Below are 13367 nucleotides of genomic sequence, written 5' to 3'. Positions count from 1 at the left end.
TTAATCTGCACTGTTGCAAAGGAGCTGAGGTCCTTTTTACTTTTTTGCTATAGAAACTTAAGGTATATATTGCAGTATTCTGAGGGGGGAAGGTAAGTACTATTCCTGTGGTCTAGTTAGGCTAAAGTAGATAAGCCATATTCACGAAATAAGTATATTTTAAGCAGCTTTAAGTGTTTATATTTCTTTATTATGAAGCAATGTGATTCCAAATGATGAATAACATTAAATATAAGAAAGACAAAAAAAATCTTAATGTTTGTGATCAAGAGAAGAAAATGAAATATATTTTGGACTTGAAACTAGCAAAAATATTTTTCTTCATTTTTCTCATTTTCAGGTTATGGATAAGTATGGAGAGTTCTATGGCCGAGATAGAATCAGTGAATTATTAGGCATGGACAAAGCCGCTCTAGATTTCAGTGATGCACGAGAAAAGAAGAAGCCAAAGAAAGACAGCTCCTTATCAGCTGTGTGAGTATTTCTGTCTCTCTTAAAATTTAAAAATTCATTCCTAAGCTTTCCATAACTTAGGTGTTTTTGCTACACTATAAGAAGAAAACAGAAAATATGGATGAATAGATAGACTTAGATATATTATGTTTCTGAGTTTTAATCAGACTTAAAGAACAATATTTCTATGTTAAACATTAATTGCCAAACATGTTACTTATATTAGAATCTTATACTTTGTCAATAATGAAGTCAAGAACACCATTAATGAGGAAGTTAGGTTATCCACTTTATTATCAAAGTAAATGCATACAAATATCAATAATTTATCTTTTGCAAGAGTCTTCATGTCTGAGAAATAAAATTAGTATAGTAAAGAAATAGTAAGTGAAGTCTTATTATAAAACAAAAAAGTGTTTTCATAAAATTCTTTTACAAAAATACTCAGAAATATATTCAAATTTCTCATAATTTTAGATCAAAAGTGAGGGTGATATGTACATTTCCATAAAAGGAAGGCAGTTAGGAGGCCAGGATGTAGAGACTGGTCTATTCTTCCTTGTCATAATCATAATCCATGATGCATATTCCATTCTTAATATTGTTTTTGTCTTCCTCTTTGAAGATCATGTGAGATAGAAGAAAAATCTAGATATGTATCTATCAAAGAGGATGCCTCCTTTCAATTATACATAACTGTTTATGGTCCTAATAAGCATAGAACTGTGGAAATGGATTGGTGAGGGAAAAAAATGACATACATGGGCATTTGCCTCTCCTCTCTCCTATTCCTATTTTTTCCCTGTCCCTTGCTCTTGGCATGCCTCTTAAACCTCCTCTCCAACTCATACTATTATAAATTAGCATATGTTCTATATAAGTGGGGTAAAATACAAATATATGTGTATATTACATGGATATATAAATATATAGGAAACAAATTCTGAAACAGATGTAGGTCAGTGGCAATTTCTGAAGGAGTGGATGCAGACTCTTTTGAGATGTAAGTTTTAAGGAGAGTACAGAGTTCATGTGCACTGACCATTTGTGATCCTGTGAACAATTAATTAAATGTACACAAACTTTACAATGGTAAAAAGAAGACTTTTAAATGTGAATGTCAGATCTTTTTTCAGTATGGTTCTTATGTATTTGATGAAAAATTGCTCACTGATAATTTTTGAGGAGGTACAAACTGCAAATTTTCTCAATGTTGAAAAATCTTCAAGTGGTAAATACCTCGCCAATATAAACCAGCTTCTCATTTCCAACTTAAAGTCCTACAGAATTGCTTGAAGCCTCTTGATTTGAGGCAGGATTTGAACTTAAATCTTCCTAATAGTCTGGCACTCTATCCACCCAGCTACATTGCCTCACTCTGTGATAAATACTTTGAACAGTTAATCATCATGAACTTATTAAGTATCTACTATATTCCAGGTGCTAGAAATACAAATAATAAAAAATTCCAATTCATATATCAATACATACAGTGTCGGTATAAAGAGAATGATTACAAATGCATAAGTAGTTTAAATAGAAGGTGTAATGGAAGGGAAGCAACAAGCAGTTGAGAGAAATCAGAAGAGGCTTCATTTAAAAGGCACTGATTGAGCTGTATCTTGAAGGAAGAGAGGGACTCTGCGAGGCAGAGGTAAAGTGGGATTCCATTCCAGGTATGTGCCAGACAACTGGTACAAAGACATGGAAAAGGAAGAGTTTCCAAAATGTTAATAAAAGGCAGTCACAAACACATACTGTTATGTATATATTACTCAATTTTCAGGAAAGCAAACAGAGGAATTTGAATTTCATCTAATAGAAGCTTTTAAAAAATAAAATACATGGAAAGTCTACTGGAATCAGAATCAGAGGTCATATTCTTAAATAGAAAGAGACAGTACTCCTTAAATTATTGTACATTCTGGAGGTTGTAAAATTTTGGAATGGATTACCAAAAGTTATTATGAGGTCTTCTCTTGCCTCATTTCAAAATAGGATTGGTATTTACCCGTCAGAGCGCTTTATCATCCACAGTAGCAAAATGAATTCTGTAGAGTTAATCTAAGCCCATGTATTTGATTTTTATATATTCTCACAAATAGTGTTCTTTTTTCTCATTCCAGACTGAATTCAATTGATGTGAAGTATCAGATGTGGAAATTAGGAGTTGTTTTCACTGATAACGTAAGTTTACTCAATTGAGCTATTACAAAATAAGATATTCTTACAACTTAGAGACGTCTTTGATCATTTATAAGATGAAAAAGAAGTTTTGTGTGTGTCTATATGTATTTAAGGTCTTTAAACTTTCAATTTACTCAGTAGAGAGAATTTATGACAAATATGACTTAGTTCCTCTCTACTTACTCAGATTGTTTTCAGCAGCTAGAGTAATGAAAGTGAGATATTTACAAATTAAAAGAAACTGTGATATGAATGAATGTACATTTAAAAATAAAAATAAAAAATATATAAAAATCTTTAAGAAAACAGATATTGCAAATGTACTGGCAGATCCCAAGTGTCTAGAGAATTTAAAAGGATAGGACACACAGATATTTGAAGAATTATGCATTGCAATAAAATAATACATTTTCTGAGTGGAGAGGCATATGAAATTATTTTGCTTCCTGTCCCGCCCCCCACCCCCAATAATCCTTCTTTAACAAAAAAAAAACATTTTTATACTAAACCTAGGGTCTTGGATGCTATCAATGTGGCATTAAAAAACAATCCACTAGAACCTACCTGCTTGCTATAAAGTTAAAATGTTTTTTAAAAAAAGTCATTTTATTTCTCCAACATGTTTCCTTATCTTTAATATGGGGGATGTAGGAGCAGCCAGGTGGTTCAGTGAAGTTCTTGGGACATTGTCTTATACATTTATTTCAATCCATTAAATATTTATTAAACAACACCATTCAGATACGTAGTATTTGTTTAACAGATATTCATATAAAATTACAGCCTCCATTGCCTCATCAACAACTCCTTAACCCCTTTAAACCTGATTTCTATTCCTAACATTCTACCATTCCATCTTTTGATGTCAACAGTCACCAAATCCAAAAACTTTTAAAAATCAATCCTCATTCTCTTTGGTCTCTCCGCATCATTGCTGACACTGAGTTTGCATTTAATAGATATTTTCAGATTTTTTGTTGAACTGAAACTCTTTTCTTACTTTCCATACCACTATAGTATCCTGATTCTCCTCCTACCTGTCCTGTCTATTAATTGCTCACTTCCCTTCTTTATGCTATACCCTAAATATGTATGTATTCCAAGGGTCCATCTTCATTCTGCTCTTCTTGCACCTCTTTGGTATTTCCCTCTTAAATCTCACTCATTCCAAAAGCCCCAATTCTCACATATAAGTATGCAACCCCAAATTCAGTTTCCTTTTCATTCTCACTCCTTCTGGCCTGATCCAAACCTTCATCATTTCCTTTATAGAATTGACTCTCAGAATGTCATCCTAGGGCTAATTTATTTGCTTCAAAGAATTGGAGGAGTGTGAAAAACCCTCCACCATTATCTGATAAGCCCTTTGAATTATTATAGAATAAAAAGCTTATAGCATTTGCTGACTACCTGTATGCAGAGTATTGTAATAGGTTCTGAAAAGGGAAAGAGAAAATTAGCAATTAGTCCTTCCCTCCTGGAGACAAATTTTTAATATGATAGAAAGAGTCAAGTTAAAAGAAAATATAAAAAAGAGCAACTTAATGTAACTGCATAAAATATTTACATATATTCTGAAAGTATAGTCAAGTAAATAAAGTGATTGGACTTAGATAATATCAGGTTGGTGACAAACATATTTTTCTTTTTCTGTGTTTTTTCTCAATAGTCATTCCTCTATTTAGCCTGGTATATGACTATGTCTGTCCTTGGACATTACAATAACTTCTTTTTTGCTGCACATCTCCTTGATATTGCTATGGGATTCAAGACATTACGTACCATCTTGTCTTCAGTGACGCACAATGGCAAACAGGTAGATTTTTACTTATTTTTCCACAACAGCTTAAAAAAAAAACCCAGTGACTTCTTAAATCAGATGATTATGAGGACAATACTGTGATTTGTTTTGATGAATAGTTGTTTGTTCCTTTGTGATTTTCCCAACTTTACGGCATCTATGTCTATATAGTATACTGAGTATATAATTTGAGTATAACTGAAAGAGACCTAAAATCATTTAATGCAATATTTTTACTTTATAGGCAAAGAAAGTATAGAGCATAATACCAAATAACATGTCTGAGCTTCACATACCTAGTTAGAAGCAGAACTAGAATGGGAAACCCCATCTCCTGATTCCCAGTCCTGTTACATTATATTCGGTAGACAAAGCTGAGAAGGCTTTGGGGTGTGTACCCAGGAAGACTTTGAGGTGTTCATTCAGGGAGACTTGATGAAGGTTTCAACGACAATAAAGCATAGCAGCAGGGATTTTGGTGGTTCCATGTGTACTAAATGTGTCTATGACAGGATCAAGGATGCTTTCCTGATTGAAGAGCAAGAAATTGTTGTGAAGGGATTGAAAGCACAAGAACAGAGTCAAAAAAGTAAATGAAAATACATGATTTTTTTTTAATATTAAAGAAAATTCAAACATGAAAAAAAAGTTCAGTAGGTTCTTAACAGTTAGTGGGACAGAGACATTCTCTAATGAGATGGTTGATGACTGCATCTTCCATGACAGCTAAGATTATTGATGAATTTCTTGCTAGCCTTTGATGGACTTTGAAAAAAAATCACAGTTTTAAATTCACAAATGGAATCTAAAGGTCAGTGAGGGCATTTTTTTTGCAGAAAGCTACGCCACCTGTTTTCACACTGTAAATTTGGCACCTACTAAATGACATGCAAAAGAATTACTTTATATGTGGACTGACTTTTAATGATACCTTTTGAGTGAAAAAAATGTGATTTTTGTGAAGAATAGGAGATAGGCCAGTTTGGATAGACCAAAGAATTCATAAAGAAGGAATGTGTGTGTGTGTGTGTGTGTGTGTGTGTGTTTACAAATACACACATACACACCCACACATATTAAAGTCTAAAATATAAATAAATACAGAATAGATATGTAACTATGAAGATTAGTTTTCAAACTTTACAGCACAGGATTTTTACAAATGTTACTTTACTCTGTAAAGTAACTTATTCTGTCACTAAAAAATTTGGTTTTAGTGACAATAATGCCCTATTAAAATGATGAATTAATTCTGTAAGGTGCTTTTAAAAATGCAAAGCACCAATCTTAACCTGGTTATGGACCAGATACTATGCCAAGTCCTACAGGTATGAAGAAAATTAAAAAATATGATCTTTGCCTTCAGGGAGCTCATATTCTAATTAAACTTTCAAATGACTATATCCATACAAGATATTAATATGTAAAATGGAAGGTGATCCCAGCAGGAAAACATTATAGCAATATAGGGGAGCCACATTACCATTAGAAGAAGAAGATCATTAAGATTATGAAATATTGTTTGAAAAGTATATGTATAATTTCTCCATGAAAACTAGAAATATTAGTCTATTAAATAGCATTAATTTTTCATTACATTATGTAACAAAAGACCTACAGATCCTATAAGTGATATCTTCAATTAGATATAACTAATGTGTAGTTTGGCATCAAAGTAGAGTTTTATAAGTAGACCTCTTAAACTTTAACAATTTTATGTGGACAAAAATAGCCTTTGAAATCTCACTGAGTTGGGATCTCATTCATTTTGATCATCTGATTATGTTTACACAGCAACTTCTAAATTATGTGCAATGGTTCTTTCTAACCAATCTTGTATTTTCACATTTTAAAAACAGAATCAATTCCTTTTTAGTTTATATTCCTCTGTTTTTCCAGTCAGAGGGCATGATATGGAAAGATATCATTTTTCAACTACTAATATTGAGAAAAAACTAATCTGTTTTCAGTGCATACAAATTATTTGTGAGGAATATACATTATAAATATGTAGTTATTTCCTTACTGATAAATGCTACCAAATTCTAAAATGCAGAAAATAATCATCACACTTCCTAGTTCACAGGGTTGTTAAGAAAGTACTATGTGAATCTGAGTGTTTTTTAATATATGTATATGCCTATATATATATATATATGTTATCATTCTAATAATGGACATTTTTCACTTGGATTTATGTTACAAATCAACAATGGATCTCAATTTACATGTGAAGTGTTAAGATTAAAAATGATAAAGACTGATATAAGAGAAATTAGTAGTTTAATTAAAGCCATGCTGATAGGGATAAAATCATTAGACCACGGGCCTGTAAGTATTCAAACTGCCGCCTCAGCCATTTTACCTTTCGTACCTTCGCGCTCCCATAGCTAAAAGAGGAAGTTCAAAGTCACTTCCCCCCTATTTAAAACAGTCCCTCACCTTGAATATGTAATCCAAAACAGGAAACACATTGGGGATCATGGGAAATGTAGTTCCAAGTATCCCAAGTGATTTTAAATAACACAGAAGTCTAATCTCTGCTTAGTCCTAATGTAGGTGTGCAATGCATTCATTAAAGATATGAAGTTGTCTTGCATAATATAATCTTAACAGCTGATTAAAATCAAGAAAAGGGAACTGAAAATAAATCATTCATCAGACAGGGTTAGAGCAAGAGAGGTGGTTCATTAATTAGATATGGATTCCATTTGTTTCTAATATGTAAATCTAGCTATGTGTTCACTATATTTGTTTCTTATCCATAAGGATGTTAAATATGCTATGCAAATGATTGGTGTTTTTAATGTGTGTTCAATGTATCTTTCATTCTTTTATAGCTTGTGCTGACTGTAGGATTACTAGCTGTTGTTGTATACCTATACACAGTTGTGGCATTCAATTTTTTCCGAAAGTTCTACAACAAAAGTGAAGATGGAGATACACCTGATATGAAATGTGATGATATGCTAACAGTAAGTTCATGCTCTGTAGGCTAATCTTGAATAGAATATTTTTCCCTATTCATGTGAAGTGCTCATTCCATCACTATTCTGTGTTCCTCATCTGTAGTAACAAAGTATTGCTATGTCGATAACCTCACAGTAATCAGAATTGATTAGGAAAAAAATTATACTCTAATGAATTTCTGAACTATTAAGTAAAAAATAAATCTTAAAATATATAAGGAAGATAGTGATATAGGCTTGATGTCAGAAAAAACTGCCTAATATTTAGGGAGCTACAAAACTTAACTTGTTTGGTATGTTTTAGAAAGAGCTTTTTTTCTTTTATGGATTGAATTATAAGTTACTGAGGTCTCTTTTAACTCCTTAGCATTTCCATTTCCTTTAGCTCTGAGTTTAGAGATGTTCAAAAATTAACTTAAATTTTCAGTGATGCCTGGAACTCTGCAGAGTTCTTCTATGACCCCCAAAATATACAATTTAAAAAAATTCATGAATTAAGGAATACAAATATTCTTATTTTTCAATTAAACCTTGCTTTAGGATCACAGTTTAAGAGTTGGGAAGGATTTGGGAGTTCATTTAGGAAAACTGCATTTTAAAGATGAAAAAACCGAGACTGAGTGAGGTGAAATGACATAGTGGCAGAGTAAGGACTTGAGCCCATATCCTTTGTCTCCAAATCTAGAATTTTTTCCCCATAGAACTACACATCTCTTCAACCTGGTGTCTCATTGGCACCTCAAATCAACATATCCGAAAAAGAACATTACCTTTTCCTCAAGACCATCCCTTCTTAATTTTCTTCACTGATGGATGATTCCATTCTTTTCCTGCTGTCTAGTCCACAACCTCATGACCATTTTCAACCCCTTTATTAGCAATCATCCCTTATATGTGATCAGTTGTCAAGTCTTGTCAGTTTTACCCACCTCAACTTTTATACCCATCTTCTCTCTGTTCATAGCAGGTCCATATTATTTCTCACCTAGACTGATGAAGCTATGCTTCATTGTATCATTCAAGTACTTTTATTTGCTTTTCTTCTTTTTTTGAGTTGCCTAGTTTCAACCATAGTAACTGTTTCTGTTTCCTGTTATCATCCAGTCTCTAAGCATGGCCCCTCCAGGGTAGATATATTACAATGAATGCTCTTCTAATGTTAGATGACCTACTTCAGTAGTATAAATACTATCCTGATGTGTAGTGTCTAGTAGGAATTGTTATATTCTGGATAGAACTGTTCAAGATGAATGTGACCAAGTGAAATATAAGAAAATTTCTTAAGATCTCCAGTTTAATTCTGGTGCCATGCTTTCCTTATGAACATATCAACATCCATAATGATCTTATCAAATAAGTTTTCTAATTCGTTACCAATCACTGAAGTATAAGTCGATTTGAAAGCCAAATACTTTGAAATTTTCATGCTCTGTGCTATTGATTTAAACTGTGGCTATAAGTTGTTCTTACCTAGGATACCCTAAAACATAATCTTGTAACACGGATTTTAGAGTAAATCAACCAATAAACTATGCTAAGACTATGAAGATACAGAAGAATAATATATTGTCTTTGCTTATAAATTGCTTAAGGAAGCAAAACAAATGTTTGTAAGGCAATAAACAAATAAGCAGTTGCTATAAGAATAAGAATAATAGCTAGCATTTATGTAATACTTTAAAGTTTGCAAATTGCTTTGCATGATAAATCATTTGATCTTCACAATAGCTTTGTGTAATAGATGCTAGTATAATCACCATTTTTCAGGTAAGAAAACTAAGGCCCAGAGAAGACAAATGACAAGAGAATTTATAGTAACATAAGAATGAATGAAGGAAAGAAGAAAGGGAGGGAGGGAGGAAAGGAGGATTAGGATTTATTAAATGTTTACAGGGTGGCAGGCACTGCGCTATGGGTGGGAGACAAAAATAAAAAGAAAGATAAAATAAGTATTGCCATGATGTTAGGTAGAATATATAGCTTATATTCTAAAAATATAAGCTATAAACAAGATAATACTCAAAATGGAGTTGAAAGGGGAGGGAGGAGAGATAAGGATCAAGGTACCTGCACAAGATTTGATTTCAAATTCTAGAAGATGATAATAGGACCAAGAGTCAAATCAAGAAAGGCCAACCTGAGCCCCCTTAACAAAATGGAAGCTCTATATAAATATTAATTAATTATTATACATATATATATTTAATATGTAATTAAACATTATCTATTTATGATAATATACCTATATAAACATTAATTAATTATTATTATGAATAATAATAATAAAGACCTGTCTCTGTATTGGCTTATGATATCTGAAAGAGAGACATTGTATCCTCTTGGTATGACTATTGGTTATGTGTTTAGCTACCTTTTAAGCATAAAGAGGTCTTGACTTTCTAAAACTGATACAATCCCATGAAATTAGTTTTCATAGTCAAAAGATGAGACTAAAGATATCTAATTCAAATACATTTAAAGATTATTATTGCAGACCTAGGCTAGTCTGAAAGTCTCAGGAGTTTTTCAGATGAGCAAGTTATTCTCCCTATTCTCCTTCTCTATCCTTTACCATTTCGGATTATAATTGGTTTGAACTGGGCAAAGGAACAGATCACCTTAAAATTCCCAGATGATTACCAGCTCTTTCCTCCCTCCAAATCCATGAAACAAAGCTAGAATTAGAAGCATTTCTGCATAGCTGTCAGACTATTAGTATTATATGTAGAATATAAGAACTTTGAATTCAAGGGTTGTAATTAATTTAATCCTCAACAATTCAATTATGACCTTTACAACTCACTTCACCTTTCTGAGCTTCATCTGTAAAACAAGGAGTTAGACTAAATCAACTAATCGTTCAACAAGCATTTATTCAGTTATTGTACTGGGTGTTGGGTGTACAACATCAAAAAAGGAATAGTCCTTGCCATCAAAAAACTTATGTTCTAATGATACATGTATAACTCATTTAGAATTGCTTGTCAGCTACAGGAGAGGGGAGGAAAAAGAGGTTGGAAAAATCTCAAATTGTGTAACCATTGAAAAATATTCTAAATTAATTAATTAAAAAAGAAAAGAAAAACTTATATTCTGTTGCAAGAAATAATATGTATACAGACAGGCAAATACTAAATCAAATTAAGTAATTTCTGTGGTATAAAAGCCACTAACATTTGGCGGGATAAGAACAAGCCCCAGATAAGAGTTAGCATATGAACGTTGTTGTTAGATTTCATGAAGTAAAGATGAAAAGGAAGTGCTTTCTAGGCATAGTGACACTAAGCATATAGTAGAAAGCTGGAATGTTATGTACTAAGAAGAGCAAATATATCAGTTTACCTGGAATGGAGAGTGTCTGAGGGGAGTAATATCCAACAAATCAAGGAAAGTAAACAAGAGCCAGAATGTGAAGGACTTTAAATGCCAAAAAAAAAAAAAAAGACTTTCTTTTTTATCCTAGAGACAATAGTGAGCCACAGTAGTTTCTTGAGAAATGACATGGTCAGAACTATATATCAGAAATATTATCCTGAAATCTATATAGAGAATGGTGGGAAAAAGAAAGGTTTGAGGTAGGGACACCATCATGAGGCAGTAGTCTAGGTGAGAAATGATGACAGTCTGAAGTAGGGCAATAATTCTATGAATTAAGAGAAGGCCAAAAAGTCCCTAAGATTCCTTTAGTACTTTGTTTAACAAAGATTCTTGGAGTTTGTAAAAGAAACACAGAGGTCATTCAGGTAACCCTCCAACAATATACATCTATACTCTATTGAGGAGTCTACTATACTTTTCATTTATTACTTTTTTTCTTTATTAAATCAAAAAAATTAAAAAATCAATAGCCAAAAATTGGATATCAGAACTGTAGATCAGAATCAAACTTGATGATTTGGTGCTTGAAAATACCAATTGAGTTGACATGAAGATGAACACTAAGTACATGGCTTGTTTAAAGTAATTAATGGCTTTCAGAATCTGAACTGTGTATTATAAAAAGGAGAAGCTTTTTTAGAGGGATCTACAGAAAAGTGGCATAAATAGCTGGAAAGTTTGGTATGTGTGATAGCATGACAGATAAATGCTATTGTTATTATGGAAAATAAAATTTAATTTATGATAGACTTTATTCTTGTCATCTTATAGATTTCTTATCTATAGTTCAATATATTCCAAGTACTCATGAAACTACATAGTATTTTTATAATAAAACTATCAATCACAAGGTCAAAGGCAATTTTGTGATCTCATAAATGAGATGATGATTTAATTGGTACTTGTGCTATTCATATTGCTAATGATCATGTAGACTAATTTATTTCTAGGCTCTCTGATGAGCTTTTTAATATATAAATTTCTAAAGTATCTCAACAAATGACACTCCAGGACTCTAGATACTCTGTAGAACAACAAATGGTTCAACTAAATCTTTATTTCAGAGGGAAAACACTTCTTGTAAGAAAAAAGAGAGAGAACTATCTACAGAAGCTAAATTTGGATACCTGTGGAACTTATCAACAAACTTAGATTTTTAAAAGACATGAGCAGAAAATTGTAAGAATAATGGAGAGCCAGTAATTAATGTTATGATAAAGGGTCCTCCATACCTCATCTTATAGGGAAGCCTCACCCCCAACTCCTGTAGGGTGGCATGACCATCCAGGTCACCCAGTTTTGGGGTGACACCCCCTCGAAGTCTTCCAGAGTGTATATATGGCAGGAGGGAAGAGCTAGAAGAGAGTCTTTCCTCATAGACTCTCTCTCTATCTCCCTTCTATCATAACATTAATTACTGGTTCTCCATTATTCTTACAAAATAAAAGCAATAGCAGACAACAAAAAATTAATACAAAAACATGGGATTATTGTCATTGTCCTATAAGAATGATATGAGGAGTAATAAAGTTTAGAGTAAGTGGAGGTTGTTGAGGAATGCTAACGGTCACAAAAAAGGCTACTCAAAGAGACTATAGACATCAAAAGAAGATCATAGAAAAAGACTGCACTCTGTTCAGAGCAGACTGATAATAAAATGGATTACAGAGAAAGGGAAGAACTGCTTAAAACTTGTTTCTGTTTTCTCTTTCAAGGAGAGTATGTTTGGACTGGAAAAAAACAGCAAAAATGACTAAGGAGGAGCAGAGATAACTAAGATAAATTGAATGACGTTCAGAGAATAGGGATATGACCTGAACCAGGCAAGCCACATCCCAGGATACACAAATACTGGTAGATGTAATTGTTGAGCCACTATTAGTAATCATTGAAAGGAGATCAAGCAAATGCCACAAAACTAGAAAAGTGTAAATATTGTTCACATTTTCAGAAAAGTTCTGAACACAAACTATAGACTAGAGAATTCATCTTCAATTCCAGGGCAAAAATTTTAAAAGCCTTGTAAAAGGAATTATTAAACACCTAGAAAAGGGAAGTCATCACAAAAAGCCAGCATAGCTTACTTGATAAAACTTCACACCAGATTGATATAATTTCCATTATTGATAGTGTCACTGGAATAGTGGATCAAGGAAATCCTACTTATTTTTTGCAAAACTTTCTATAAAGCCTCATGATATGAATCAAATGAAGAGATATGGGCTAGACAAAAGCAGAGTTATGTTATTTTAGAAATGATTGAATGACTAAACCAAAAGAATTAATTCAATCATGAATCATGTAACCATGGAAAAATATTCTAAATATAAAAAGGGAAAAATGACTTCTGGTTAAGATGGCGGCAGTGTAAGGAGCAGCTGCTCCATCTCTCCTGACCGAAGCATACAGGACTCCTCAAGGGGAAATAAAAACGAGCCCAGAAGAACGAAGAAACCCCACAACAGGGCGCAGCATTGAAGGTACGCAGAATCGGGGCATTTCCACGCTATAAAGGGGTGAAACAGCTCTCACTAAAACGCGAGAGGAAGAAGCCCCTCCCCCCCCCCCCCCCCCGCACA

At 32.8% G+C, this 13367-nt stretch overlaps 1 protein-coding gene across 1 annotated transcript in view; it reads left to right on the top strand.

Annotated features, from left to right (window-relative positions):
• RYR2 (ryanodine receptor 2) overlaps positions 1–13367 on the top strand; it is a 550493-nt gene that overhangs the window by 495934 nt on the left and 41192 nt on the right. Inside the window, exons 98-101 of the mRNA XM_044674985.1 lie at positions 341–474; positions 2580–2640; positions 4310–4456; positions 7282–7416. Of these exons, the coding sequence (XP_044530920.1) occupies positions 341–474; positions 2580–2640; positions 4310–4456; positions 7282–7416 (477 nt within the window). The remainder of the gene's footprint in view (positions 1–340; positions 475–2579; positions 2641–4309; positions 4457–7281; positions 7417–13367) is intronic.

This window comes from Gracilinanus agilis, chromosome 4, assembly GCF_016433145.1.
Source record: "Gracilinanus agilis isolate LMUSP501 chromosome 4, AgileGrace, whole genome shotgun sequence".
NCBI lineage: Eukaryota > Metazoa > Chordata > Mammalia > Didelphimorphia > Didelphidae > Gracilinanus > Gracilinanus agilis.
This window is presented reverse-complemented; position numbering and strand designations above follow the sequence as displayed.